Here is a 25,587-nt window from a genome sequence, read left to right as displayed (position 1 = left end):
TCACACATGTACATCAAAGAGTTTACTTAAATTATTATATCCATTCAAAGGTTTCCATACACCCACATTCGTTCAGACATACATGACATTTATAAGAGGTTAAGAAGATAGGTTAGAGAGGAAATAGTTGTATAGGAGGATAGAGTCGAGATGTGGAAATATGTATTTTTTATCTAATGGTAGAGAAATTGTTGTAAATGTAATACCGGTAAGCTGTCAGGATTTAAAATTAATTATCCTTGGTTCTTAATTTTTTTCGTAAAATGAGTTCATATATCAAATTGTATAAACGGTGTCCAATTACTCCAACTTTTTATAAATTTTGCTTTCAAAAAATCATTTTGACCATTTGATATGTGTCTGTGAATATTATAATATTCTTTTATATTTTTTGCCAATGTGTTTATATTTAAGGTTTTATGAAAACATCTTGTTCTGTAAATGTATTGTTTAATGATTAAAAGTATAACATTATCAACAGGTGCATTAAGGTTGTTAGTTGTAAGACCAAGAAGAAAAGATTGTTTGTTAATTGAAAAAGGAATATAAAGAGCATCTAAAAGAGTTTCAAAGTTTTGCAATAGATTTTGTACTTCTCGACATTCCCACATTAAATGAATTAAGTACACATAGGGCTAGCTACTATACTATACTTAAATAATTTTGAATTGGTGGTCAGAATATAATGAGAAATACGAAACTGAAGCCATTGAAGTTTAGTGTTTTTTGTTACTTTAAAAGGAATGTTATAAATATGCTTCCACTCTTCTTCATCTAATAAAAATTCTTCTTGCCATTTCAGCTTACCTGTAGGTTCAGTTTCTGACTTATTAAGAATAGTATATAGAAATTTTGAATTTTTTATATTTGAAAAGAAAATCTGTATATTTAGGGGAACATATGGACGTATAAGTGGTAATAGGTTTTGCGGCTGAGGGTTAGGCAGACGTTTACGAACAGCAGATATTAGTCCTTGAAATTGAAGGAAGTTGGTGTGTAAATTATCATTTATATTTTTGTAAAAATTCTTCAAAAGAATAAAAATTTATGTTTATTTGATCTTTCAGAAGATCAGCAATTGTGTGAACTCCTAAATTATACCAAGCCCTGAAGAAAACGGGTTTACCACCAACATTTATATTTTTGTTATGCCAGATACTTTCTGTTAAGAAGGATTTATTTTGTAAATCTTTAACTTCTTTGGAACTGTTCAATTTATACCAGGCTTTAAAAGTATCTTTCCAAAAATCATTTGTACAAAGGTTAATACATTTTAAATATATTCACCACCAACATTTAATAGTAAATCAAAATCAATGTGTTCCTTTAAAATAGATTTCCATTTCCCTTCGCAAGTGTATGATCTCCTGATCCAACCTAATTTAAGGGAATTAATAAAAGCATTTAAATTTACCATTTCAAGCCACCATTAAAATATTCTTGAACGATATTGGCTCTTTTAACTTTGTCTGTTTTACTATCCCATAAAAATTCAAATAAAATTGTATTTATTTCTTTTATAACCTTTTCACTTGGGTTCGGAAGAGATATGAATAAGTGGTTAAATTGAGGAATCATTAGTGATTTTATGATATGAACTTTACCCATAGGAGTCAGTTTCCTTTTTTACCAGGTGCTGATTAGACTTTTCAGTTTAACAATTTTTTTGTCAAAATTTAGTTTTGGTATATTATCCAGATTTATATCAAAGTCAATACCAAGTAGCGTAAATTTAGTTTTCCCTAATTAAAATTGAATTCCGGAAGCATCCTTTCGTTACTGTATTTCATACTACCAATCCAAATTATTTCAGTTTTGTCTACATTCATTTTTAGACCAGATATTTTTTTTAAAAGAAGTTAGTTCTGTTAGAGTCTCACGAAGTGATTTCTCAGACCCATCTAATGTGAGAAAGGTATCATCAGCATATTGTGATGTGAGAATATCAAAGTTCTCTGTTATGATTCCATTTATATTCAAATTTTTTCTTAGTCGAATTGCTAATACTTCTGCACAAAGAATAAAAATATAGGGAGCTATTGGGTCACCTTGACGACAAGATCGTTTTATATCGAAAACTTGAGAAAGATTTCCACATTGATTAATTGCAGATGTAACATTGTTATGTAGAGTATTAAACCATCTTAAAATATCACTACCAAAGCCAAAAAATTTAGAACTTTCCGAATGTAATTCCAAGACATGGAGTCGAATGCTTTTTCAAAATCGATCATTAGAATCATACCAGGAATATCATTATCTTCAGTGAATTTCATAATATCATACAGTAGACGTGTATTTTCACCAATATATCTCCCAGATAAAAACCCAGTCTGATCGTGACTTATAAGTTTATCTAAAACACTTTTCATTCTGTATGAGATCACCCCAGAGGCAATTTTATATGTGATATTCAGCAAAGAGATTGGACGCCAATTTTTCAAAAAATGTCTTGGTTTATCACCTTTTGGTATGCATGTAATAATTCCTTGCCGCTGGGTTACTGATAATTCTTCCTTTGAAAAACCAAAATTTAAAGATCGAACTACAAATTTACCAATTTTGTTCCAATTTTTTTTTAAAAACTCTACTGTGAAACCATCTGATCCTGGACTTTTGTTATTCTTCATGTTTTTTAAAAAAAATAGCTTGCTTCTCTGAGAGTGATCTCCCCTTCTAGAGACTGTGACTCTGACTCTGTAAGTTTTGGTAGATCAGGGAAATTTAGGTAATTATCTAGATCAACATTATTTACATGTTTATTCTCTTTATAGAGATTTTCATAAAACTATTTGGTATTTTCCAAGATGTCTACTTGTTTATCTATTACTGTTCCATCTTCTTTTTGTATTTTGGGAATTATTTTAGAAACAAAGTTTCTATTTTCTAAGTTTAAAAAGTATCTTCTTGAGTTATGTTCACTGATCAGGCCAGGCACATGTAAACATGCTCCTGATGTTTCGGTCTATCACATGATTTTGAAGAATAGGACTTTCATGAAATTTATATCATAATGTAAAGGAGCAAGTGAAGGATGTGTTGGTATAAAAACTTTGAGGGAAAAAACTTGGAAAAAGGAGAAAATTAATGAAATTTCTTTTTGTGGACTTCACCAAGGAATGTGAGTAGTTTTCAGTGCTAGAGCATACCAAGGCACTCTTACCTATATTGTGCCTGTGGCTATACAAGTGTTGGCTATAGACTTTACCTGTATCTATAACTATAATAGTACTACCTTATACAATATGTCGAGTTCCACACAGACCAGAGCTGGGAATAAACAGAAAGAGAAGGAAAAACAAGTACAGATGAGACTGAGTGTTGATCCTGATACAAACCTCATTATGAAAGAAATAAGTGAACTTAGAAAGGAAATTTTGGACTTAAAAAGCAAATGTAAAGAAATTACAATAAGTACGAAAGACATTCAAGAAGCTGTTGATAAATCCTTGGAAGTCAGGCGCGGATCCAAGGGGGGGCGGACCCGGCGTACGCCCCCCCTAAAATAGGAGAGAGAAAAAAAGAAAAAGGAAAAAGAAGGGAAAAAGAAAGAGGGGAAGGAAGGAAAAGAAGGAAGAAAGAAAAAAAAGAGGGAGAAAGGAAATGGGAAAAAAATTAAGGAATTAGATAAAGAGTGAGAATTAGACAGAAAGCTCCATTTCCTACCTTTACCGTTTGATGTTATCATTTTAAAATCTAAATGTATTCGACTTTGTGGTACATACATGCATGAACATACTTGTATCCAGGCGCAATGGAATAATTCGTGTAAGTTAAGGTTTTATCTCCATCGCTTAAAAGGTACAATGTAAATCCCTTCAAGTATTTACTTTTTCCAAAAAAAACCCCATAAAATCCCAATATATTAGATAATTTATTGTCATTAATATTCAATATTGACAGGTTATATCTCGATATCCTTAGCAATAAAAGAAAACGGGGAGGGGGTGGGTGGAAGGAATTGTAGCTGGCCATGAGTCTTCGCTGGTTGACTATATGTCATGCCCTTCGTTTTCCAGGTTGTAAATGATATACACATGTATTACACATTTTTGAATCAGCATTAAAGTCCTGTATTAAATCCGACTATCAATTCACAAATGTGTGCGTACTTTCAAAACGCCAGTTACAAGATCACTACTGACGCCGAATGCTTCTACAAGCCTTTTATTTGTCCTAAGAAAATGTGTGTAAAGAAAAACGTGGAATGCGACAGAAAATGAGAACTTCTAGGGTCTGGGTGCACCCCGTGGCCGGATGCCTTCCTTTTTTGTTTCAATAAAAACATATCTTAACGATAATGTTATAAGATAGGCAAACGATGTTAAAAAATTAATGCACATGACAAAAGGCTCCCTATTAGAAAACAGGATGATAGCAATGGTTCCTGGCACCGTATGGCCATAGACAAGACCACTAGCCTTCTTTTCTTTCATTGTCCAATACACGAATTATGAAGATTGTGTAAGTTAGGGAAAATGAATGATCTAATCTGACAGATAATGTATAAAAGTAATAGCTTATATCGTTAAAAAAGTTCACATACACTTTCATTAGTCCTATAAAAACCTTCAATAGGCGACCCCTAGCTGCAATATTGTAGCTCAAAAGACTTTAAGACTGAAAATGGTGTCTTCTTTAGAGCTACAATTGTCCCCTATTTCCAAACCTTCAAAAAAGTATGAAAAACTGTGCCCGAGTGATTTTCGGGGGCAGTGCTCCACTACGATAAATAGGGACCAATTCGTACCCGGCCTAAAGGCATAGTAGGCCGGGTACGTATATTCGTTCTAGGCGGCCCCCAGACCCCCACCCTTTTCTTTGCTTCGTGCCTCTTTGAATTGATATTCAGATTTTAGGCAGTGCAATTCTGTAACTTTATAATCAAAATATGACATTAGACGTCAAAAATAATAAACGAACAATTTTACATAGCTTCAATTATTTTTTGGAAAAAGTGTACATTTATTCGAGGGCTTCTGGGGGCCTAGGCGGCCCCCAGACCCCCGCCTTTCTTCGCTTTATGTCCATATAATTATTAAGATTTTGATATTGCAATTCTGTAAGTAAAAAAATAAATAAAAATTTCAAATAAAAAATATGACACTTGACACGAAAACCATAAATAAACATCCTTAAATGGCTTCAATTATTTTCTGGAAAATGTGTTCATGAAATCCTCAGAATGCAGGATTCTGCACCATTTGTTCGAGAGCTTCTGGGGGCCTAGGCGGCCCCCAGACCCCTCGCCTGATTTGCTTTGTCCCACGCCCCCCCTAACCTCAAAACCTAAATCCGCCCCTGGAAGTGGCCATGACAAAAACTGTGCAAACCATTAGAGAGGATTTGAAACGTGAAGTCATAGTAGATGTTAAGAAATACATTTACTCTAAAATATCAGAAACAGCAGGACGCATTTCTAGTTTAGAAATGGATGTGGAAAACCTCAAAGAGGAAGTTGAGAAACAAGATGACACTGTAGCCGAGATGAAAACCATTCTTGTTAATCAACAGCAAAGAATCAACAAGGCCCTGGATAAAGCCAATCGTAATGAACAATATTCTAGAAAATACAATGTTCGTATTAGAGGTTTACCAGAGGAAAAAGGAGAAAACCTGAGGGTGGTACTCCCCACTAGAATAATGGCAGCAACTGGAGTCAAACTCAATAGATACTATGACATTGTGGCAGTACATCGACTACCCAGTGCACGTGGCACAAATTCACCGCGTCCAGTGATTGTCAAGTTTTTTAATAATGACATAAAAATGTTAGTGACAAAAAATAAGCATTTGCTGAGGAAAGCTGGACTATTTGTGACAGAGGACATCACCAGTGAAAATATTTCCCTGATGGACAAAGTGAAGGCTAGTGACAAAATAGAATACAGTTGGTACTATAACTGTAACGTGTACGGTTTGTGCAAGGACTGCAAGGACACAAAACAACGGGTGAGGTTTGGCTTATTTGATAACATAGACTCTGTCATTGCTGAACATACCCAGAACGCGAATGTGATCAGTGACACATATATCGGACAGAAAACAGTGCGGGATTAAATGACTTCTACGTGTGCATCAGTAATGGGACCGACCTCTGAACTGTCTCTTATGTGTCCCACTACGTTGTATATATGTATATAAACTTTACAGTTCCCCCTGATAATTCACTCTGCGAGCCATAATATATATCAACATACCATGAAGATAGAAATAGTGTAAGTTTTCCCATTAGAGTTACCTCCCTTTCTAGAAAGAAGTGCATGCTACACAAAAGTCATTTTCTACCATGTCTATTTCATTAATATGTATATACATGTAATACCAGTACACAGTTAGCTGATCTTATTTATGGAATGATTTTCCATTTATTGCTGTGTTTTGGACTTTTTTTTCTTCTTTTTGCAATGAAAGCCCTGTTTGACATGTGCATATAACTGTGATATCATATGGTTTAAAGTTATATGTGCCGTAACTGGCCGAAAATTTGGACATGTTAATTTTTCTCCAATTATTTATTTAAAACCATAAGTTTTAATGAATAAAGCTGTGAAAATCATTCAAATGGACAGACACACATATGTAATACCTTATAAACGTTAGTTAGAACACATTGGTTATGCACTGTGAAATTCTTGTTTTTATGCCTTTTACATGTTTAGATGGAAATATACCTTCAGAAATCATTTTATAATTACAAATAATACTGTAAAAATGTGCAATGAAATTGTGGACAACAAGATGGCTTCATGGTCTGACCGTATGTACTCATTTCATTACACTGAATATGTTAATATAATGATTTTTGGCAGTACTGCCAAAAATCATTTCCAGTCCTTTTTGTACTTGTAAAATTTCCTGGCTTCATGGTCTGACCGTATGTACTCATTTCATTACACTGAATATGTTAATATAATGATTTTTGGCAGTACTGCCAAAAATCATTTCCAGTCCTTTTTGTACTTGTAAAATTAAATCCTATACACTGAAAGTATTGTAATTCTCAAAATGTTGGTAACTTTTGGAGTTGAATAACATATTAAAAGCTCTTCTTGATTCGTGGCTATGAAAAATACGGCACATATAACTTTAATGCTTATATACCCCTTTTCTTGCTTCACTACCTGGTGTAAATATAATCTATTAATTATGTGGTCATCCAAATTTATATTTGTTGACCTCTGGTCTCTATGATGTTCTAACGAAAGCATACTTGTGTATAAGATATTATAGTGTCTGAACAGTTCTTGTAGTTATACCATTATATATACTTATATATTTTATCTATTAAATGAAATATGTGATCAATTTACAGACGTGTAAAACTGATAATCAACTGCTTATGTCCATTTCTTTTTTATCTGATACTACCATTGAAAACAAGATACTTATATAAGTTATATTACATATTTATCTGTCCTTATCAAAACACCAAACAATTCATTTGTATTATTTATTACCCATAGATAAAACCATGAAATGTAAAGGTATTAAATAAGTAATGATGTGTTGAGGGATGTACGATATTCTGTTGATCTTGAAAAAATTTGATTTTTTTTCTTAATAAATGCTATCATACTTTTCATTTAATCAGTACCCCCCCCCCCCCCCTTTTTAAAGTGATAACTATCAAAAAGGAAAGTTGTTTACATATATAGTCATTAATACTTTAACTTTATACAGGTAATCATAATTCTCCCATGTACTGCTCTTATTATCTCCCCTTAACTTAAGTCATGATATTCAATGTACATGTTTTATGAAATGTGTATGATTTATGATCCTATTTACTTTCCATTTTCTTTTTTTTTATTTATTTATTTTTTCTTACCTCTCTCCCTCTTCTTTCAAAATTTTCATGATCTTATGCATCACCTTATTAAATTAATATACATTGACATTAGCACTTATAAATGGAAATAATATGCCTATCATGAGTAATTAAATATCCTTCAACATATCATTCATTACAATGACTTGAGTCTAAATCATGTGAATGACTGAAACAATGGAACACCATGTGCAACACTGGTATGTCAGTTCTAATGTTTGTTTTTAATGTAAATGTTCTCATTGTTACTCTATATATATGTTCTAATCATGTCTGTCTATATTTTTTGTTCATGATCTGTCATCTAGAATCTTTCTGTCTCTTTTTCTCTTTTTCTCTTCCTCAACTTCTTACCTTTACCCTTGAGATGTGGAATACATTTTCAGATTTTGATAACGGATGAGTAATATCACTATATTATCTGTAAATTGTCAGGGCCTAGGTGACTTTACGAAAAGAAAAGACATATTTTCATACCTTAAAAGTAAAAATCACAATATCTTTTGTATCCAAGACACACATTTTACTGTAGATTTAGAAAATCAGATAAGGTCTGAATGGGGTTATGAATGTTTTTTCAATTCTTACAAATCCAATGCCAGAGGTGTCGCCATTCTATTTAACAACAATTTTGAATTTAAGTTTAAGAAAATTAAGAAGGATAATTCTGGTAACTTTTTAGCGTTAGAGATAGAAATTGACTCTGTAAGTATGACTCTGATAACAGTATATGGACCAAATAAAGATGAACCAAATTTCTATAACACTATATCAGAAACACTTGATGAATTTGGAAATATAATGTCTATTATTTGTGGAGATTTTAATCTGGTTCTCAATCCTCACCTTGATTACGATAAGACATATAAACTGTGAACAATCCACAAGCTCGAGATAAGGTATTAAATATAATTGATGAATACAATCTGATAGATATTTTCAGGGAATACCATCCAAACCAAAAAAGATATACATGGAGAAAATTAAACCCTCTGAAACAATCAAGATTAGATTATGTTTTGGTAAGTGAAGGTTTGTTATCTTTTGTCACCTCCTCTTCTGTAGAACCTAGTTACAGATCAGATCACTCTATTGTAAAGTTAGTACTGAAATTTAATGAATTTAAAAGAGGAAGGGGTCTTTGAAAGTTCAATAACTCTCTTCTTTATGATACAGAATATGTTCAATTGATTAATAAGGTTATTACAGACACAAAAAAAGATTATTGTCTTCCTGTTTACAATCAAAATGCTATTGATGACATAGATGATTCAATTTTACAGTTTAATATAGATGAACAATTATTCTTGGAAACTCTGTTAATGAACATTAGAGGCAAAACTATCTCCTTCTCTTCCCATAAAAAAGCAAAGAAATTTAAAAGAAAAAAAAACTGATACAGACCATACACGATTTAGAAAACAGTGTAGATACTAATATTTTAGAAATAGAAGACAAAAAGAAAGAATTAGAAGCTATTCGGTCATATAAATTAAAAGGTAGTGTGATAAGATCTAAAGTTAAGTGGGAGGAAGAGGGAGAAAAACCTACCTTTTATTATATTCACAATGCATGTTCGTTATGTATTGGTCATGCATCTTTCAAAATGTAATCTGCATTTAATCTTATAATCTTTTATGAGAGGTTAGTCCTCGATTTCTCCGGAAATCAAGATTTTTTTTTTTTTTTGCATTTTTCAAAAACATATGAGGCTAAGTATATATATAGAATCAACATAATTAATTTATGATCTCTTTGCATCATTTACATTATGTAGGTGGATGTTTTTGAGTCTCAGTTAATATATTATAGATTGTAGATGTGTGATGTCCCTCTCTCTCTCTGCATCACAAGTAAATGAATAAATATGTTATGGTTAAATATCGAAAATAAACTTTTACAAAGGACTATATATGGTTTTGCCCCCAAAATCCATCATTAAAAAAACTACAATAATGTAATTAACATAAGTGTTAATAAATTAAAATTTGTTTTCCAAATATTCAGTACATCTCTGATTTCCTTGTAATAAAATATTTCTAATTTTGTAGTTTTTTATTGCCATGGATACCATCCGCAATAAGCATAAATTAGGAGAATTTGTAAAATTCGTAATTTTTCGCTATTTTTCGACAGTTTTTGTCTAAGAAACAATATAGCGCAATCTTTAACAAACTTAATATTTATTGACAATATGTAGGTACCTCTTTAGGAGAAATACAAAGTTCAAGGATGCGCTCTATGGTTCCTAGAAAAAAACTTCGCAAAAAAAAAAAAAAAATGAAAGATATTTCCCCATTTTATAATATTTGTTTATTTAGAATCGTGACCATAGCATTTGCAATGATACACAATCACCATACTTATAATTTAAGTTATTGTATTAGCTAGGGATGTAATCGATATTTGAAATTCAACAATTTAGTCACGAAATAAAAGCGTTGAATTTGGCGGATTTTGGGATAAAAAAGGACACAAACTATACATAGTCCTTCATAGACGTTGCGGAAAGCACCAAAATAAAAATACCGCTTATATAAGTATGTTTACAGTATTTTTAACAAACCAGTTACCTGGATAAGCATTGGACTATTTTGCGCACCGAATAAAAAAATGACTCGAATGTGAATATTGAAAGCAAATTTAGTTTTATTAACTTTGAATAGAAAGTGAAGTACACAATAACAAATTATTTTAAAACTTCTAAATCTACACAAATAACAAAATGAAAAGCCGATACATTTGTATTTTGATTTACACAAATAGGGCATAACCATCATGTAACGATCTATCGATATATTTTTATATTGAATCCAACAATTACAACATAAAATGACAGATTAATGATAAATTACTTTAATTGCTCTCCTTTTTACCTTAGATTCCATTTGCAATCTGCAGGTGACTTATTCTGTTTGTGAATTCAATTCAATTCAATTCTTTTATTTCTTTGAACCTTACGGTTCATTAGAAAAGGTGCATGAATATATACAGTGCAACACAACTTAATTTACATTAACATAGATGTTTAACACACAGGCACACATACATAGTACAGATACACCCAACACGTGCACGACCGCTACGCTAGTGTAGAGGGTGTTTCTACGTTTGTTTCAAACAGTATTTATTCTTTTTTAAAACTTAATTCATATTATAATCTTTGAAAAGTCGACCAGAATTATATATGGGACTATATGTATGGTAAAAGTTCGAATATTCGACGAATTAAGTGGGGTTTTTTTTCTTACAGTTTTGTCGGGACCAAAATAACACTTCGAAATAAAAAGGGTCTTCGAATTTAACGAGTTCCAATTAACGAGATACAACTGATAACAAAAATTTAAAAAAAAACAATTATGTTAGAGTTGGAAAATACATATATATATATATATATAATCGGTTATAACTAGTATGAAGATGTAAGATTCTTTATTCACAATGTATAAGCACATTTCCGTGCAATCACGAGATCAACATAATATCAGGGTTGATTGATATGCTGTGAGTAATCATGGTACACACTTTCACACAGAGACCTTATAAATTATACTTGATCCTATGATATATAATGTTGGTTAGAAATTCGTGCCAAGTCCCTGTGACTTTCAGTCAGTTATATATAGAAGATATTCCTTGATACTTGATGTGTAATACTTAGTCTATATGTCATCGAGTGGTGTGGAAACTTTGATATTTTTTTCACGAGAGCGAAAAAATGTATGATGCTCACATCCTATTTTTTATCGATCAGTCCTCATATTTACAGTCAGGAATGCTCAAAGTAAATGTTAGTGTTAAATTTACTCGTTAGAAGTATATATTCAAAGTTATCTATGTAATAAAATACAGAGGATAAAGTAATATTTGTAGAAAAAAAAAGAAAAAAACCTTCATTCGTACAAAAAATGTCTGCTGGATACAAGTTACTCAACATATACGCGTATTCCGTGTATAAAACTTGACTTGACAAACTTCTGAGTATCATGATTTACCATGCGTATTTTGAGTAACAAAATTGAAGGAATATACTATATCAATAACACTAAAATAATTAAGCTGCCCTTCAGATTGTATATGTTTAATAGGCACACATTATATTAACACAATCATTATAATATCATCATTCGATAAACAAGTGAATTATTTGAATTTGTCGCTCTCCAGTATCTGTGGCATTCTGTACATCAATAATTGCTTTTTGCTGAATTCATTTCAATGTATAAATGTTTACATTTGATAACAATTTTATGATAATATTTCAAGCTATTTTGCATCTATTATGAATATTAAACAATTCGTTAATTATCGTGAATGGCAGAACAGCCATTTTCCGTGATCCCTGTCACGAAAGTTGTGACTTCACAATGATATTGACGTCAAAACAAACGGATGGCAGTTCATGTACTGGTGAACGCTAACTGCGTTTGGTAATGATACATTGTTTTTACGCCTTATATGTGTTTAGATGCAAACCTTCCTGCAGAAATCAATTAAGGAATGATTTCTATTGTTTGTACAGTTTACTGGTGTGTAAACTGCTTTTTTTGTACAGATATTTTAAATAAGGCGCGTGAGCGCGTCATGTTAAAATATCTGTACCAAAATGCATTTTACACACCAGTAAACAACAAACAATAACAATCATTCCATATATTTACATTTCGAACGACCATTTCATTAAAATTAAGTGTTCAAATAAAATAAAACTTTTTTTTTCAATGTTGTACGATTGTTGGAATAGCCGGTCAATTGATGGAATCCCGGAACAGCTGGCTTCAATTTGGCGGTAAATGTTGTCAAATTCAGGGAGTACACTAAATATAGTTCAAAATTAACTTTCTTTTTTAATAACATGATACAATATTTGTTAAATATATCATTTGCAGATATATAATTTAAGATTTACATTACATTCATACATGCAGTCTATTGAAGATTTTGTCATACAGATTCACACTAGGCCTACTTGCAGAAGTCAGTGTTCCGGTGTGTGTATTCTTTCTTGGGCGCAACCACTGCGTTTACGCAAGTGTAAACGATTTCGCATTTGGTAAGGTGTTATATATAGCAAAGAGAAAACGGAAATGTAAATAGAGGTTACACAACGAGTGGCTGTTGGATATGGAATTTATTCCACACAAGTGAGTTATCTTTTAAAAGTTACAAAAGACACGAGCTTTAGCGAGACCTGTGTGACCTGTTTCTACCACAATTATATCCGCTTTAACCGATAGAAATACGACGAGGATAAGTACGCTATCCAATAGCAGTTTTGGCGTCAAGCGGCGATCACAGCATAGCATGACGTCACTCGATTATTGATGACGTTGACAAATGATGACACGACACTCAGAAAGACGTAGTTCGGTCAAAGTTCATCGTGTCAGCCAATCAGAATACGTACAAATCGAGTTTATACCACGTGTGGTATAAAATTGTTAATCAACAGCTGCATCGTTTATTTGATACCCTGAGAGCTGAATAACACTGACTATTGTGGTAGAAATATATATAAGTAACATAAAATATATCACGTATAAAACGTATGTCGTAGCTCATGATCATATTATACATGAAGCTAAACATACGTTTGCATAATCTAACAATTATACAACATAACGTCACAACGTATGTACATTATCGTAGTTCATAAAAATATATAGCGGTAGTAGATATCTATTTTATGTAAATTTCATTTGAGATAATTTCGTATGTTTTAGACTGGATTGTCTGTCGTGTTTTTTCTGCTCTCCGCTAGGCCTCTCTTCGAAAATAGTATTTATGAGCGCCGCCTAGCGGAGAGAATTTGTACTACAACTAAGACATGTAATCATGACTACGTATTTTTACATCTTTTTAGTTTCGTTGAAACCATACGCTTGATACTACGCATTCTCTGTCGGCGTAGGAATGTCAGCTTTGGAATCACTTTATAAAGATAAACGTTTATTTTTAAAGGGGGATTGGATTGAATCGATCATAACCAGGTAGCTCAATCAATAAAGCATTCGGCTACGGGCAGGTGTAGGAGATGCACATGAGTTATGCAGGTGGACCCTCATCGGAGTCAGATGATGTCGACATCCTCTTGTCGATTCCCTGGACCGGGCAGACGGCATTTGAATTTTCGTTTCCTAAGAAATCGTTTAATGTGTTCAAATCTTCATCATGCTCTACATCATTTTTACAAACATCAAACATTTTTCTATGAAGAAGTTTGGCAGAATATTTCAATAGTTGTAGTACTCTTGGTTTCAGTTTCTTCACTGGATATGCGATGTGGTGATAATTATCACTTCCATCAAGTGAAGCGAATGCTCCTTTAACGATGTCTTCATAAAACTTCGAAAGGTCAACTATCTTTACCTGTAGGAGCTCTTTCTCTCGTGCCAGCTTATCACAAAGGTCCACAGCCGTCTTGTCGTTATTGTCTTTGCAAAATGGCTCTACTCCATACATCCGAAGGACAGTAAGACGACCTGCTCGTTCTACAACTGTTGCTTTCCGGTGTCCACGTAGATGTATCAGACAGTTACTAATGGGGGAGGACCCCCATTGGTCAGAATCGCACACGTCTACACCAAGCTCTAACAGTCTAAGTATCGTAAAAAGCCTACTGTGGGTTGAATGACTTGACGCCATGGTCAAAGCACTTGAGGACTTGTTATCACATATTTCGACATCAGCCTTGTGTGCAGCTAGGATATCTAGCATTTCACATGCTTTGTCGTCAAACCAATCCCCTGCAATGCAATGATGCACGGTGGTTTTGCCATCCCTGTCCGATTTATTTGGATCTGCACCTTGTTGTAATAGAAACCGAACAGACTTCACTTTTTGCTTGATGACACTTTCTGCCAAAGCCGAACGTTTATAATTGTTCACTTGATTTACTTTTACTTTGGTTATTTGCATCAACAAATTCATAGCATATTCAGTATCTTCATCATTTCTGTCAGATTTTGCAAGTAAGTGAAGGTAGGTTTCTTTCTTCTCAGTAAGGTCTGTGAGACGACTTTCGTTACCTAATTCCTCAAGGACAGAATTAGAACAATATGCCCTACATGCGGCCAAAACTGCATTATCTCCTCGTGAATCTTTTGCATTGATATCAAAGCCTAGACGGACGAGTGGTTGGACAATAGTTCCCTCGTCTGTGCTTTGGGAATGATAAAGAATATCATGAAAGGGAAATCGTTCTTTACGACACTCATCATCTAACTCGATGTTGTACTCCAATAAGAGCTGCAGTAGTTCGTACGATAATTTGTTTGCTGCCTTTACCATGTCATATATTTCGCATGTGAACTTCATTCCAGAAGAACATAACATGGAGCATAGTGTCTTAAGTCGTACTGATTGTGAAGAAACAGCCAAATCGACTGCACTTTGATTACCTTTTGATTTCGCTATGATAGATTCTCCGCACTGAATTGCCTGCCGACATAATTCACTCACATGTGTATCGGAGAGTCCATCATTTTCAATGCATAGATGAAGAAAATTGCATCCACTTAGGTCCTTGTGGGATTTATACAGACTCTTTGACATCTCGAGAATGCGAGAGATGGATTTGACACGATTTCTTGTGGAAGTCACACCGCACATAGTACAGCTTAGACTGTCGGCATTTTGCTTAAATGGATCCACATTCTTATCTAGGAGTGTTCGCACGATGTCACCTATAATTTCGTCCTCAAAATGAGATTTCATCAAGAGGTGTAACACTGTATTTCTTCCAGAGTCTGTAGCCTCGAGATTAGTAACCTTCTCTATAAGGTAAACTACGAGATCGGATGTTGAATGCTTCTCATTCGTAATTGCATGCATCAATGGCGTTTTCTGTTTACAATCAGGCTTATCTAAATGTGAATCGTCGCGCTGAATTATCCATTCTGCTATTATCAAAGCGACCTGCGATGACATTTGTTGTGCGGTACAACAATGATGTAAGGGAGACAATCCTTGTTCGTCTGTAGCTGCAACATCTGCCCCTTTGTCTATAAGTTCCCAGACTAGATTCGTATTGTTGGTAGTTGCGTGTATTGCTAACATGATGGGTGTGAGTCCTTTATCGTCTGCTTGGTTTACACTAACTCCTTCATTTATCAACACACGAATAACCTCCTCTTTATCAGAGTCTTCCAGATCCAACTGTATACAGTAGTGCAACATATATTGTGTAGCCTGCGTGTGTGAATTGCCTCCTTTCACAAGCGATCCTAGTGTTTTTAATCTTGATTTTCCTTTTGATATCGTGAGTTTTATAGGCGTTTGCCCTGTCTTGGACGGTTTGTATATGTCTGCGCCATGATCTATAAGTTTTGACGCTATTTTTGATACAGTTTCATCACTGAGAGCTGACATGATGCACAGATGTAGCGCTGTGTTACCACCAGAGATAGAAAAGTTAGGATCCATGGGATCTCTAAGCAGTTCTTCGATGCAGCATTCATCTACACCTTCCTGTTGTACCGCCATCATCAACGCTGTTTCTCCATTATGGTCCACTTGCTGTCGTAAGTCTAGCTCAGATAATGCCAGAACCATTATTGTATTAACTATCTGCTGATGTGGTAGCTTACTACTTATTGCTACATGCAAGCCATTGTAACCCTTTTCATTTGTAGCACACAAGTCAAATTTGTGCTGCTTCATTGCTTGTACAAGAGGCGAATTCAGGCCAAGCGTCTCAATGCAGCTAAAAAAGAAATGCCTTTTGTTTATTTCGCTATCTTCTGTCAAAGATTTAACGCTTTCAGCGAAATCAGCTAACTCTTCTTTTTCATCTTTGTTTGTTCCATCCTCTTTTGGGTGCCATAATAGCCTCAGAAAGTCACAGTTGCAAATCATTGTATCGCCCTTTGCTGCAGCGGATTTAAGGAATTTCCAAAATCCCCAGTTCGGCTCTTGTTCCATGTCAGCTTCTGTCATAAGATAGCGTAAACCTTCATTGTCATCGCACGACAATAGAGGTTGACAAAAGTTGCATCTTACCTCTACTTGAACAAAAACTTTTAGAAGGTCGATTTTGGAAATGTTTCTGTCAGCAATGGGTTGTGGACCAGGGGGCAATGCACATGCATGAAGCATGTACTTTTTTAATATTTCTCTCTCTGTGTCTGGAAACCATGTTGTTGTACCGATATATTTTACCAGACCTTTACACAAAAGCACACATCTATGTGAAACAGCCCAGTTGAATAGTTTTTCAATGCATGCGCGCGCTTCAGTTTCTTTGTTTTCGCTTGCAGTCTCTCGAAGACGTACTTGTAATGCATCAATAAGAGAAGAGATAAACTCACTGTCTAGCCAAGCATCACTTTTGTTAAGCATTGTTGCCTTTTTGCTTTTGTCATCCAAAATCTCTCTTAAAAGCCGTTTTGCTAGAACACTCTTATCGTCATGGCAAGAGAAAACATGAACACATTTCCCTATGTTTTCCACTAAACAACTGACAATGTTTGTGTCAACAACAAATTCTAGATCCAGAAATTTAATGGAACACTGTACGTCCCTTTTAACAAAGTACATACATAGAGCTGTTTTAACACAATCGTTCCGCAGTCGAAACTTGTTGGGTGTCCTCGAGCGCACAATTAAATGTTCATTGATTCGATTTCGGATACTCTCTGCTGCGCTCTCTACATTTGAAGGTTGTTTGTTGAGCCATTCGTCAAAATCTTCCTTTTTGTCGTAATCGGTTTCTTCGAGGACCATTTGAAGTAAAAGTGCATACATTGCTTCCGCCTTGCAAAATGATTCTACTTCTGAAAGAAAATAACCGACAGGCCAATGGAAGAAATCTGGACCAAGTCGGCGATATTTTTCATTTTGCGCATACAAGGATGCAGTCAATGGGAAAGGTAATGGAAAAGAAGACCCCTTTACAATTTCAGACACTTCCTCTGACGTTTGCTCCGGAATTAATGGAGCTTTTGTTTTCTCAACTTCAAGAATCAACTGTTGCGTAAGAATAGATCTTTTCTTTCTCTTCTTCATTTAAGTCAATGGATAAGTCAACGTGCTCTATTATATGTAAGACCTCATCACGACCGGATGTTTTTGATGTCAAAATGACGTACAGACTTAACTCTTTTTGTTTAGATATGAACTCTTTCGTTATTTTTGTTAAGCGATCCCTGTCCTTCGGTTTTATTTCACTTAACTCGACGAGAGCAATGGCAAAAACGTTAGGGTTTACATCGTCAAACTTGGACAATCCATCGAGAACATGGATTTTGCAACTGCCAAACGACATAAGTTTGTACAGTAGATGGTAAGCTAGAGCAGTTTTACCTACTCCCTTTTGTCCCGTGATCAGAACACAGTGGTCTGTCGTCAGCACTTCCATCGCCCTTCTTGAAGCCCTCGTTTCAGCGTAATAACGGTCGCTGAGTTCATGGTTTTCGATACATCTCCTGGTTTGGGCTGGAATGAAAAGATTTAAATTGATTTAATATTTTAAACTGAGCATCGCATTCAATAGTAAAATACGATTTCCAGAAGAAAGACGCTGCTTTTGAAAGCTGATTTGTCATTTAAGTATGGAGGTAAGTAACAGGCCAAATTGATGATATATACTATATGTAATATAAAATATCAAAGAAACACAACTTAACAAAGCATGACCATTTATTGACTTGTGCCCTATCCGGGCCTCGAACTCATGATCTACGGCACCCAATCGCCTAGCCAAACATACCTGCGCCTTCTACCACCGCGCTACATCCACGGATTCTTTGTTAAATCGTGTTTCTTTGATACTTATTATATATATATATATCATAACGTTTATAAGAAATGGGATATTTATATACATTTTTACTAAAGTTATATTTTAGACTATTTGGTTGTAATTTAAATCGTGGCCTGTCTTTCCATAGGTATTATTTTCAATTGCTACATGATCGTCTAGAAATAGATATACATCTAATTAACTGCCGTTGGTCACAGATCTCTGATCTTATTCGTTATTCTAACTTGTAATAAGTAGTTATATAGGGGATATTCCTTGTTTCTTGATGAGTACCAGTTATATTTCATCGAGTGGGTGGAAGCTTTGATCTTCGCACGTGTGAAAAATATCAAAATTTCCACCTCACGAGATGAAACATTACTGGTATTCATCAAGGAATATTCTATTTATTACATTTGTTTTCTCGCTTCCATTTACAGAAGACCATTACTAGTAGTTCCGCCAAAGTTTATTCCGCCATTGTATTTTACAGAGTTATGTGCCCTTGCGATTATTACATCGTATTTTTATGAGCATTTATACACAAAAATTTGACGCCATTTTCGCGCAGAAACTAATGTCGTAAGAATCAAAATTATATTTTCACTGCCAATGCTGCATTCCGATTGGTCAAAATCGAGTGAAAATATCAAAAGTGATATTTTTACTCCAATGAAAATATCACTTATATTTTCACCACAAAATATTTTGTTTTACTGCGAAAAATGTAATGAACTATTTTTCATCGTTTAGAAACTACCATTTTTTTCTTGGTTGGTAAAGAACCAAAAATAAATAAATAAATAAAACCAGCTTTGTTTGATATACATAACATATGATTTTTATCCGTTTTACCTCCAGCGGAATACCGGTAATTAAAAATCTTCACACATCAAAAGAAACTACCCACGAAATTTCATATCACACAGCAAAGAAAAGGCATGACCTGTGTTTTATTAATAATACCTACCATCTTGGCTATTCACGTTCGTATTAAACATCCCCAGTGCAGAGCAGTATCCTGAAATAGAATCAAATGAATGACATTCAACCTCTCTATAAAGACAAATAGGTAAAACCATTTTTTCATTTGGGACCATTGAATACAGAGGTGGTGTCTAACTGTATATAAGCTCCATGTACTGGAAACGTACTTATTTTATAAAAGTCAAATTTCAGTGGAAATGTGAAAAATATAAATTACAATACCGGATATACACTTTTTATAAATTTAGCGCTGTACGTGAATGAGAGCTTCAAAGACAGCACGAAATGCACTAAAATAAAACTACCGTTACATAAGTGCGTTAACAGTATATCAGAAGATATAATATTAGAAGTACATGTAATAATAAAACATGTTTCAACATGCTTAAATGATGAAGAACAGGATCGAGACAACATTGTTTTTATAGATAATGCTGAAAATATATCGAATCGCAAAAGAAAACAACCTGCTATTTTCAGTAAATGTATATCTATATATATATATATATATATATATAAGCTTTCATTCCATGATGATATAAGAAAATACACGAAAACCTTTCTTAAAAATTTTCTTTTGGATATCAAAACGCTTTTAGCATTTACCATATTTATCATTACATTTACATGAAATATTTCAAGACTGACACTTGAATTGAAGATTGAATAACGAAAATACCCCCTTTTCAAATATGATTTCATGCACGAATGTCTTGGATATTAGCACATGTCCCAAACATGCTATCTGGTAAGAGGAGTGAGAGGTAGAAAACACCATGACATTGATTTGGCGAAGGTAATCTAATGCGTGTCACGTACTGGTAAACAGTCAACGAAACATTGTTTTCTTCGATACACTTTCAAAATCATTTGTAACAAATATACTCACTTTTCAGTTGTTTTTCCAAATCCTCCATCACCTTTTCCATGTCGGCCATTTTAGTTTCCCTCAGTTCGTCGCGTTCATTTTCTGTGGGTAAAATGATATCTCAATAGGAAATTTTGCATCTATCTTGAATAACGGTTTGGTTTCAACGAAGTTTGTTTCTGGATTTTTTGAGGTTGGAAGGATTAGAAATGTCATTTCATTTGTATTGATGTAATAGTGCGTTGATATTGGTGTTTCCTGCAACACAGCGCAATGTGACATGATCGGTATCATTTATGAAATTTTGGTTAAGACTTTCCAAGATTGTGTATTGTTATTGTACTTCAGGCTGTCAGATATGGATTATATGTCAAAGAAAACATAGATATGTATTGCAAAATGTTTACAGTGTATTCATCGCGAAAGTAATAACATCGCAAAAATCGCGAAATTAAATACTCGCGATTTATATTGACGTTTACAGTATGACCTATAACAGATGTATACGATGTTCCTGCATTGACGTACCGTAACAAGAGTATCGTATATCATATTATTTAACATGATTTAGGAGTTGTGCTTGAAGTTCAGTACCGTCATGTGAGAATTGGATGCATTAGAACTTACGTTGTGTGTGTTGAAGTCAATACAATGAGAACGGTATATCATGTGATTTATCAAGATTCGTGAGTTGTGCCTGAAGTTCAGAACTTTCGTGTGGGTTCCTTAGAACTCATTTATGTATGAATGGTATACCATCAATACAATGAGAACGGTATATCATATGATTTATCAAGATTCGTGAGTTGTGCCTGAAGTTCAGAACTTTCGTGTGGGTTCCTTAGAACTCATTTATGTATGAATGGTATACCATCAATACAATGAGAACGGTATATCATATGATTTATCAAGATTCGTGAGTTGTGCCTGAAGTTCAGAACTTTCGTGTGGGTTCCTTAGAACTCATTTATGTATGAATGGTATACCATATGACTTACCTAGCTTCGTGAGTTGTTCCTGCAGCGTTGCAACGTCAGGTGAGAGTTCTGCAGCCTGTACATAATCCACTTGGAGACTGTACTGGGGCTCTATATCAATATGTTTCTCAGTCATTTCGACGACGTCTCTGATATGCTTGAAAGAGTTACGAATTCGTTCGTCAGATACAACAACGTTCGGAGAGTGAGACCATTCGTTTCGAAATATTCGAAGCCTTTCAATACAGGCCTGTAAGCTGACGTCATATCCTGGAGGTTCAGTGTCCCACGGGTGATCTGGGTCTGTCAGTATATTATTTCGTAAACAGTTCCTGGCAATTTTGTATAACAACGACATATCAAGTTGATCGTAAGTAATTGTTCCACAGAACAGCTTCCTTTCTTCGTCTTTTGACAGTAATGATTTCTGTTGTCCCTGCATGATCTTCCTTTTGTCACTTGAAAGTGATGGTTTCTGATGTCCACGCCTAGTCTTTCTTTTGTCTTTTGACAGTAATGCTTTCTGTTGTTCCTGCCTAGTCTTTTTTCCCCATTCTTTCAAAGTTCTCCGCAAATCGGAGTCTCCCTTGCCATTCGGATTCTTGTGTCTTAGAATTTCTCTCATAACCTCCTGACACGTGGTCATGGATAGATGAACAAGTTTAGCGCAGTTAGCTGCCTGCTTTCCAAGATACATGCTCGATGGCTTTGGAACATCATTATCAGGTGTCACGGGGACTTGTGGTGATGACATTGACCCTGCTTCGGCTTCTTCATTGATGTCCCATTCCTTTATTTTCTCTTCGTCCATATCTAATTCCTTTACTTGACTTTCCTTTACTTCTTCCTCCTCTTCGCTTTCCCATTCGGCGTCATCCAACGTGTGATCTGCAGGCTGACTGTTACACATTCCTGGTATATATCCTTCAGGTGGGCTACTGGATTATAAAAAATACCAGATATACTGCTTTGAAATTTTCTGTCATTATATCTACCACTAGACAATGTTATAGTAAAAAGGATGATCATCTGGTGACAGGTCTAAAATTTGGCATCGATCGCTGCAAAAGCTCATAACATACGCGATGAGCGATAGCAACACACACGTTATAAAATACGTACCAGATATTTATCACCGGCACAAAACTCAAGCGTTTTACACTAAAAGGTTTGTTTTCTAATATGTAGATAAAAGCAATTAGTGTACCTGGTAGATTATTAAAAATATATCTAACTTAATAAGTATTGCTTATAAAGGTAAATACTGATATCTATATAATTCTTCAATACCAGGAAAGAGGAAAATTATAATACCAGGTTAACAATTTTTTATAAGGTATATAATTATCATATCAATAAAAGCTTATTACCGAAATAAATTAATTTAATGAGAGGCAAATTTTGATATTGTGATATTCTGTCAAAATTCTACTAACCTAAATATTGGCTCTTCATCCGAAATGCAGTCATAGAATACATCGCTTGAATCATCGTCGTTGATCTGTTCGAGTTCCTTTCCTTGATCTTCGTGCATACTCATGTCAGATGTAGCAGATTCATAGGAATTATCAGGATCTACTCCGATGGGATACCTAGACCACATATTTGGATCTCCGTGAGAATCGTCAGTAATTTGAGTTACAGGATCGTCCGCCATGCAATTCCATGGGTCAACAGTCTTATCGGTTGAAGGGTCGACAGGCATATTCTGAGAATCGCCTGCTATATCGACCCGACGCTCGTCAGCCATGCGTATCCGAGGTTCGTCAGACAATTGTATCCGGGGGTCGTCAGCCATGTGTATCCGAGGTTCGTCAGTCAATTGTATCCGAGGGTCGTCAGCCATGTGCATCCGAGGGTTGTCAGCCATGTGTATCCGAGGATCGTCAGCCATATCTGACGAGGATGAACTATCCTCTTCATCCGCCATTTTATCAAATCATCCCCAAAGGTGCGATCATGCTACCAGCAGGCAGACCATTTCTGAATGACAGTATTACAATTATAATGGATCTGGTCGTAATGGAAGTAATAATAGAGTTAAAGCTGTCAATTAGAACAAGTACAACAGACAAAACATTTAAATAATACATAATATTTGAATGTCATCAATGGCGGTAGTCATCATTGTCTCAATGATCTTAGTCATTCATATTGTTTTTTTCAGCTTACCTGGTCTTAAGGGCCGATGAGCTTATATCATGACGAGGCGTCGGTCGTCCGTGCGTCGTCCGTAAATTTTTCACAAAAAAATCCATTAGTCATGAATGGCCTAATGGATTTTGACCAAACTTGGTCTGAAACATCCTTGGGTGAAGGGAAAACAATTCTGTATAATCAGTGGATCTGGTCCCCAGGGGCTGAGGGGTTGGATCCAATAAAGGAAATGAAGGGATTTGATTCTGACTTGGTCTGAAGCTTCCTTGGGTGAAAGGGAATCAATTTTGTATAAGCAGTGGGTCTGATCCCTCAGGCAATATGTCCCTGTATTATTGCCAGTGCTATAATGATTGTCTACTTAATTTTCATCCTCGATACTCTAGGGTTATTATCACTTTCGTTATATCCACCCCTGGAATATATCATTACAAAGTTTATGGCAGTTCAGGAGAAAATAACTGACCAATCACTGACCTGCATGGCTTCATTAGAAGATTACAGAGGCAAGTAGTGTTTCATAGAGGTGGTATGAGTGAAGTAACATCAGCTTTTAGATGAGCCTCGAACTTTTGAATTTGATAATATGATATATAATTTCAACATATGATAATGCTACATATGCTAATACTGTATTTAAACATTCATGTATTTTTTATTAATCTTCTCTTAACATACGTATAAAAGTTGAACTAATAATGTTGACAACAGAGATATGCTAGTCACGATTCTTATCTTGTAGGATACTCAGAAAATGATTTTACAAGCCTGGTTATACATGTCTTCAGATACCATTACACAAAAATATCAACACTGACAATGGTGAAATAATTTATGTTTATAAAATATTTATCACACATTGTTGGGTATTTATGTACCTTAAGGTAAAGTTAATACTTCGGAAAAATACTAAAGCAGTATGGAAACAAAACTATTGTTGGTTCTGGGGTAACATTTGATATCAGTAGCATGTAGTGGTAACGTTGCCTAAACCGAAAGTAAAAAAGCTTTCAACATCAAAGAATGATTTCCAGTCAGGATTGTAAGATAAATATTACTAACTAATTCCTAAAATTGTGATGATCGATGATTAATATGTCCTAATTATTTGTAATTCCTGGTACATCCCAGGGGAAACAGAACTGTACTACATTCACCCGGTGCAACATATCTGAAATTATTTACTTCCTCATTTTCCATAATCATATCAAAATATTTATGCTATCTATTTTTATCAAAACACTTTCTTTTCTTTTTTAATTACCTTTACAAATGTCCGATCCAGTGTAGACATGTATAAGACGCTCTCCAACCGGTGTCTGATCGATATGCAGACGCATATATAAACGTTTGTTTTATACCGGATCTGCATTACGACCTAATTGTATGCAAATAGGTTAGGTGAAAGGTCAATATGGTTTACTAAGAAGTCATGGACGATAACAGCCGCCGCATGTAGGGGACTAAATATAGCTGTTATGTCTGCCTATATTTGATATGTTTGCATGCTTTCCTGATGTATTAATTGACATGCTCAAAAATCCACCTGGTTGTCACCAGAAAGCGACTCAGTGTGGTCACCCGACCGTCCCCATCTGCTTTTGTTAGATAAGGAGTGCATCACCTAACTGGTTGGATATGCGTATCTTTTTGTTAGATATTGGGTATAATGCTGTTTATTATAGCCTATTTGCATGGATATGTAGAAATATACTGTGAAATACGCTCGGTGATTCATTACTAACATATTAAACAGATAATAATTATGTAAATAAAATTGATCCTGATTCATCCAGCTAATGAAACATGGAATCGATAACAATGTTAAAGGCCCACTACCTTTCCGGAGCAAAATTTAAAGGTTTCTTGAAAACATTAATAACATAAGAATATACATATCGATGGCCTAAGATGAGGTAACAACACCAAACAAATGCAAGATTTCCTGCGTAATATGTGATAAATGTCGAGATCCACTTCGCTGTTTTGCCGTCTGGCGCAGTAATAATCAACTACCGCGCGGTAT

General features: G+C 34.6%; 1 protein-coding gene across 1 annotated transcript; it reads right to left on the bottom strand.

Annotated features, from left to right (window-relative positions):
- Positions 1-12,947: 12,947 nt before the first annotated feature.
- LOC138326835 (uncharacterized) lies at positions 12,948-24,951 on the bottom strand. Its single transcript, XM_069272838.1, is given in 7 exon segments — positions 12,948-17,824; positions 17,826-18,265; positions 19,543-19,593; positions 20,449-20,529; positions 21,426-22,342; positions 22,841-23,387; positions 24,826-24,951. Coding segments are annotated over 6 exon segments (5,931 nt in total). The 5' UTR covers positions 23,335-23,387; positions 24,826-24,951; the 3' UTR covers positions 12,948-13,876.
- Between the last annotated feature and the right edge of the window lie 636 nt (positions 24,952-25,587).

Source organism: Argopecten irradians, chromosome 1 (genome assembly GCF_041381155.1).
Source record: "Argopecten irradians isolate NY chromosome 1, Ai_NY, whole genome shotgun sequence".
Lineage (NCBI taxonomy): Eukaryota > Metazoa > Mollusca > Bivalvia > Pectinida > Pectinidae > Argopecten > Argopecten irradians.
The sequence above is the reverse complement of the archived record's forward strand: the minus strand, read 5'-3'. Positions and strand labels throughout refer to the sequence as shown.